Source organism: Halyomorpha halys, unplaced genomic scaffold (genome assembly GCF_000696795.3).
Source record: "Halyomorpha halys isolate HHAL.00 unplaced genomic scaffold, Hhal_1.1 Scaffold687.1, whole genome shotgun sequence".
Lineage (NCBI taxonomy): Eukaryota > Metazoa > Arthropoda > Insecta > Hemiptera > Pentatomidae > Halyomorpha > Halyomorpha halys.
In genome coordinates this window covers 571,483-578,481 of record NW_027114879.1, presented here as the reverse complement: position 1 = coordinate 578,481, position 6,999 = coordinate 571,483, and the positions used below count along the sequence as shown (strand labels likewise).

General features: G+C 29.3%; 1 protein-coding gene across 3 annotated transcripts in view; it reads right to left on the bottom strand.

The window, feature by feature from the left end:
- The window catches only part of KLHL18 (Kelch like family member 18), a 22,799-nt gene extending 15,808 nt beyond the window's left edge, over positions 1-6,991 (bottom strand). The window contains exons 1-7 of one of the 3 annotated variants that reach the window (XR_001343835.3): positions 6,533-6,989; positions 6,330-6,460; positions 5,195-5,335; positions 4,625-4,823; positions 2,247-2,407; positions 444-580; positions 18-240 (exon numbers count right to left, since the gene is read on the bottom strand). Coding sequence is in view for 2 of the 3 variants with exons in the window: in XM_067051998.1 (XP_066908099.1) it covers positions 18-240; positions 444-580; positions 2,247-2,407; positions 4,625-4,823; positions 5,195-5,335; positions 6,330-6,460; positions 6,533-6,727 (1,187 nt within the window). In the remaining variant the exon portion in view is untranslated. Of the gene's footprint in view, positions 1-17; positions 241-443; positions 581-2,246; positions 2,408-4,624; positions 4,824-5,194; positions 5,336-6,329; positions 6,461-6,532 lie in introns of all 3 variants that reach the window. The other 2 variants (XM_067051998.1, XM_014428005.3) reach the window with 2 other exon arrangements.
- Between the last annotated feature and the right edge of the window lie 8 nt (positions 6,992-6,999).

The window sequence follows — 6,999 nt, the reverse complement described above, 5'->3', positions numbered from 1 at the left end:
TATAAATATATATATACCTTCTCTTACAATTCATCGGAGATACTTTAAACCAATGTCTTTTAAGTGGATCAAATACTTCAACAGTAGACAATCTTTCAGATCCATTATAGCCACCAAAAGCGTACAATCGATTCTTTATAACTGCTACTCCAACCCTAGAACGAAGCATAGACATAGGCTCAGCCATCCTCCATCTTCCAATGACTGGATCAAACATTTCCACTGTACTTAAAGAATCACCTTAAAAGAAAACAAAAATATTAACATTGTCATGATTTTATTAATAAAAATGTTTTATACACCTATTTGGAATATAATCTTTTATTTTTAATTTCACAATAGATCACTATTTACACAACGTCGCCATAGTCAAACAAATAAAAAAAAAATTGAGTTAATGAAAACAATTAAACCACAAGGAAAATTTATTATTTGACAAATACCTGACTTAGTAAGTCCACCAACAGCATAAATATTACCCATTATGTAATTACAACATCTAGGTCTTGTTTTAAAACTTTGAAGTAATGGTCTTCGTTCAGGCATTAAGTGACAATCCCTTGCCTCATCCACCAAATCTCTTAAAACAAAAATATACAGATAATTACCTACTACTTAGATCTTCTATGGTATTGAATTATTTAACAATAAATTAATTCTTTTATGTAACTGACTCATAATTATGCTAGTGGGAATGAAAGAGACATAATTCACTTTTCAATTCATACAAGAAATTTTAAATGTATTTAAATAATAATATATGGGTAATTTTTCCAAAATTAGGAGAATGAAAGAACAAATCACAAGTTACCTTCCTTAGTACAGCTCTAAGGTTGAAAATAAAACAACAAACTCAGTGGGAAAAGTTAAAGAAGGGAACTGTCAGTGTTGCCAGGCTAGAAACAGTAATGAAGTTACAAGCATAGGACTCAGACAGGAAATTGTAACTTTGACCAGGAAAGAGAATCAAATTGCGTGACTAGGATTAAATGAGTCCTTGATAAAAGGTGTATTTCATCAGAGAATTTTCCATTTCTTTCCTTGTAAGCAGGCTAGAAAACTGCTAGAAATACGATCTTGCAGAATTTAGCCTACACAGGTCCATTTTTTTCAACTCAAACTGTTGAAAAACAACATAATTTCGGACAGACAAAAGGAATGATTGATGGGAGGTTTATGATAATTTAAAATAATGGTATTCAGTGTTCATTTTTTGATATTACCAAAATAAATGAAGCAGTAGTCAATGACATATATTACACAATAAAAATAAATCCAGCAAATTAATATTAATATGTGAGCTGCAACAGAGAAGTTGGACACAACACTTATTTTTGGAATTTCACCCAATAATTACCCCAAATATCACTGTTCGAGTGACTATGTGAAATTATGTGAAATTTCAAAAAATTTAAATTTCAGATATGCATATAATCTTAGCAATAAGGGTAAGATCTATACAGTAAAACAGAGAATCATAGCATAGTAAAGCATATGTCATAAAATCTAAGTCAAAAAACTCTTTCGAGATATTACAATTTTGAACTGTATAGATTTTACCAATATTGCTAAGATTACAGGCATATCTCAAAATAAACATTTCTTGAAATTTCATACAGTTGAACTGGAACAAAGATATCACTCAAATAAATTTACAAAAGACTCAATTTTTCATAATAAATGAAAAGTAACTTACAGCACTGTCTGCATTCTGACAGGTGTCACTATTGGCTCAATTAAAACATTACAAAAGAATGGCTCAGACAGAATATAATGTAGATTTTTCAATAGAGTAATTATGAAAAATTGTATGATTCCATTTACCGTTTTATATTGTTCATATTCCAGGTAAATGAATCAGAATTAAGGTGTTAAACTAACATATTAATAGCTTCATGGAAAAACAAAGGAGAATTTTACACAAAATCGTAATTGTCTTCAAAATTGTGGCATATCACATTATTGCCAATTCAATTGAAACTACAAGTCATTCTTTTCAATTCACATTTCTTTTTTTTTTAATTCATTAATTAATTAGCGCATTAACTTCAAATCCTATTAAATAGTTTTCGTTCTTAAAACTAGTCTGTTTTATGAAATACAACAGTCAAGAAACTGTTATTCCTTAACAAAAACTTTAGAGAACTTTTCCTAAATAGTTAAATATCTTAAAAATAATATTTTGACTTTCATTACAATTGTATTCAATGACTCGATTGATTTAGTACTCCTTAATTAATCCTTACCGACATTCATGGGATGCTCTGATTAATTCTTCTTTAGCAACCCTGTCTACTAAATAATGAGGAGTTAATAGAGGCAGTCTTACTGATGCAAGAAGTCTTGGTAATTCACACTTTCGGGTCTCAAGATCTTTCTTAACCCACCTCATAATAGCTTCAAATACCTATATAATAATGAAGAGGGTTTAAATAAAATCAATATATTTTATTACTATTTGGTTTGTATAATAAGATAGCTCAGAACCAAGACAATTCTACAAGCAATGAAAAAAAATTAGCATAGGCACAATCTATCATCTCTTGGAATAAAAGATCTTAAGGAATCCATGATGTTAAAATGGTCATGGCCAACTACCAGAGAAATCACATAAGTACCTTAAAAAAATATCGATGCCACTAATATAAATATAAAATGTAATTGGTTAATTGGCACTAACAATAATTAACACATACATTTTTCATACAAATCAGAAGAATAAAAAGAAACTTTTAACTTGATTGTTTGGAAAATAAAAACATTTATCTAACATCACAATTAATAGAAAAACAATAACCTTTTTTTCCTAGAAACTGTTATAATAGATGAAAGTTTAATTCAATAAAGTTTGAATAAAAGTTTAGGGTTTAGCATCAGTATATGAAATACTAAAGGTAATTTACTGATAGCTTAATTTTTTTTTTTCAAAAAATAATTGCAGGAAAAAAATTTTGCACCCTAACTGTTTATAGTCTATCCTGGAAAGTATGTTTAGAACTTTTTTGGGTAAGTTATTTTTAGTTTAGTACAGTGGTTCCCAGCCTGGCAGCAGAATCCCTATATTACCACTTGATAAAAATAAAGTGATCCGTCTCTTCAGCAAAAGCTAAGAAAGGCAAAGATACCTACATAACACCTGTGCAAAATTTGAAGAAAATCTGAGATGGTAAGGTTCAAAACTGTGTTGAGTTGAATTCCTAAATTATTTCGTGGAACCCATGAAAGAGCCTAACGGAACCCCAGTTGGGAAATACTGGTTCAGCATATATTTTTAACATCACATAAAAATTAGTAATTAATTAAGTGTGATAAGTGTATTAATATTTGAACTCTAACCCAGTCAGAGGCGCATACAAGCATCAACTCAAAGTTGATTAGTAATAATTTTCAAATTTAATTAAATGTATATTTTTGATACCAATTAAGGTACAATCAGAAGAAAAGATTTGAAAATCATATTTTTATACTTGGGAAAAAGTGAGTTAGCAAAAAGATATATAATGGTAATGATTAATCTAATAAATCTTAAAAAGATTTTTTAAAGAAATTATATTCTGTTTACCAAAATAATTGATGTGATAAGCTATTAAGCTTTTCCATGAAATTTAATTCATGATTTATTTAGTTCATTCATTCCTTTACTTGATTTTGTTTCACTGTCTAAGCATAGCTGACCAAAGAAACAATAAAGAAAACAAAGACTTGAAACCTTGAAAGGTTGGTCTGATTTACCTGAGATCCATATCTCCCGCCATTGAAAGGCGGGAGATATGGATGATAGGTGAAAGACCTCTAATCATTGATGTCTAATTGAGTTCTTTATCCTAAGTAATAAATTATCCCTCTTCATCAGTTCCTTTTCCCTTTCCCTAGGAGATCTGCTTACTTTTGACCCTTCTTTCCTATCTCATCATCATCATCCAGCACTATAACCAGTGTTAGATTCCTTCGGTTCTACATGTTCCAGTTTTATGCTAATATCATCCAGTTCTTTGTTCTAGAGTATTTTGCCACACAGTCTAACCAGCATATTCAAGCCTAAATCATCATTGATTAATATAAAGGCTTGATAAATGCTGCCATTCTGAAATTCTTAAGACAAGATGTCTAAAGCATATAGCACTTAATAATGGTTTTAAAAACAAATTTTGATAAGAAAGGTTGATTCATTCAATTAATTTTATTATTAGATTCAAATAAAAAAATAATATTATTGAGAACTGTAAACAATGAGGATAGTTCTTTTAAGCCAGTGGTTCCCAGCTCATAGAAGTCTGTCGACCACTAAGCCAGAAAATGACCGTGTACGCCTCCCCCATTCCTACCCAGAAACAAAGAGAGGTTTCTCTTGGAAAACATTTAAAAATTAGTTTAGTTAAAAGTACATATATTAAGTACATTAATTGTACATTTATCTGTTAAAACCTTTCAGCAAACATATGTATATCAAGATAATTTAATACAAAAGTTCTAAATATAAATTCTCACAAAATATGTGTAACTGAACACTACTGTGGACCACCCCATGGCTCTTACAGCCCATTTATGGTCTGCAGACCACCAGTGGGGAACCACTATTCTAAACTGAATATAATCATATAAAAACTCATTCAGACATTTTTACCTGTTCTTCAGAAATAACATGCAGTTCATCTCTTTTAACAATATCCAGTAGTTCATGGACATTTAAAGTATAGTATTCTTCAGAAAGCGAGACATCATGAAAATACTGATGCATGTACTTATCTGCTGCTTCCACTAAAACCGAGCATCCCAAAGTATCAGCAAATTGTCGTATTCCAAGCACATTATGCGGATGAAATCTAAAAATAAAATCAGATGTATGTAACTATGAATGGTACTAAATTAACAATAAACCTTGAAGGTAAAGACAAATCTTGAACCAATGAATAGCCAGTGCTTCTCCGGTTTGACAACAAATGCAGCATACTATGAATAATAACTAAAGTATTAAAATAAAAACAAGAGCCATGGTTATAACATTAAAAGTCATAGGTAATAAAATACAATTTTTCCACTTTTTTACCAATAAAAAAAATGTATAAATCAATTCCACAAGTATGAAAATTATCATGTACAATTCTGTTTCAGCAAATTTTTAGTGAAAAGAGGAAAGTAATCAATTTATATATTTTTCAACATCAAACTATAAGTAATTAAAGTATGTTATTACCTTTTTTTTAAAAAGTCAGCACAAGCATTTCGGACCCTTGGCAACTGTAAGAATGCAGCACCTACCATTAAACTCTGTACATTGTTAGTGTTAATAGTAACCCTGCCACTGTACGCAAAGTTGACCAAAGCTCCCAAAGCACTGAAAATAAGTAAATAAGAAAAAATGAAATAATAACTTGTAGAAAACTACTCCTATACAGTAAGTTGGATGAAGGAAAAGTTCAATTGTTATTATATGAAGGGAAAATAAATAATATTTAAAAAACGAGAAATTAGAAATTTTTTCAGATAAACAAAATTCAATCAAGTAAAAAATAAAACATCTATTAATATTACAAGGGTACCTAAGGCAGAAATATAATATTAACATGGAAAAAAAAACGGGATTTATTAGCCTCATTGCTTTAATGAGATTTTTTTTAAAGACAATATTAATTGTAAAAATGCGATAACAATTTAAAGGGCAATACTAACCGTTCTGTTCCATTAATGAAATACATTAACAGATTTCCTGTGAATGATGAAAAACACAAAGTAATGGAGGGTTTGACCATAATATTTACATTACCATGCTTTAGCGATTTACTAGCTAGGGGAAATATTTTGAGAAAACTAGTGTAACAAATCTTTTTTCTTAGTTTTAAAAACATGAATTTTAATTTGAAAAGCATTAACAAAACATCAGAACATTTTTATAATAAAAAAATGTACTATTTCTTTAAAAACAGTTTTGAACTCCCTATATCAGGAGAATTCTCCTTAAAATTCTTTTCCTTTTGACTCAACGTTCATTCAAACTGATACATCCAAACCTTCCTTGAAAGAAAAGTCCTTATTAATTGGAAATAAAAAGATATAATAAAATTTACATTTTATTCTTAGGGTACCTTAAGAAATATTACAAGGAAAATATTCCTACAATCAAGTCAAAATAAAATATCGATCAACAGCTTCATTCTAAGAACAAGAAATGCATAGACATTGAAACTCTAAGTTCAGCAGTTTAGAGATATAAATATTATACAGTACTATACTAATTGATAACTTAATGCTACAAAATATTGTATACAACTACTGATATAGATACCTCACATGTTCATTTTTAAAAAATAACAAGTATGAAAAAAACATACACAGCATCGATTCCTTGTATAGTGATATCTCTTTGTTTGCTTTCAACCATATCATGCATAAACATAGCATGAAAATAAGGGATAGATGCAGCAAGCACTAAGCGATGACCAGTAAAAGATTGATCTTCAACCTTTAAGATGAAAACAAACATTAACAAATAATTTAATATCTACTTCAACCACAGGAGAATGGTCAAGCATACTTTTAAGGTAACATCACAAAGTTTTCCTTGTCTCCTTATTTCTTCCATAATCGAAAATCCATGAGCAAAAATATCTAACTGTTGAAAAATGACACATTCTTCTGACTCAGACACAGTTCTACTTCCGAGATATTTTAGTTTTTCACTATCACTGGTGTCAAAACTGGTATTTGATGATTGATCCATAATCACCATCACATTTGAATCAAAAGTCAAACGATAAAAGAAAATAACATTTAAATGCAAACCCTGAGTGAAATTTGAGAAGTTGTCAAGAGAAGGTTACAAATATTGCTAACATTCCATACATTCTAAGTTATTTTATAGATTCGGAAACAAATATATGTTGTTAGTAAACAACCTTTGAATTGTTATTAGTAATTATTTATTAATAATTCAAATAATAAGATCGAAAAAAAAATGTAGGTTTTTTATTTTTTTAAAGGTGCCAGCAGAGTAACCTTCTG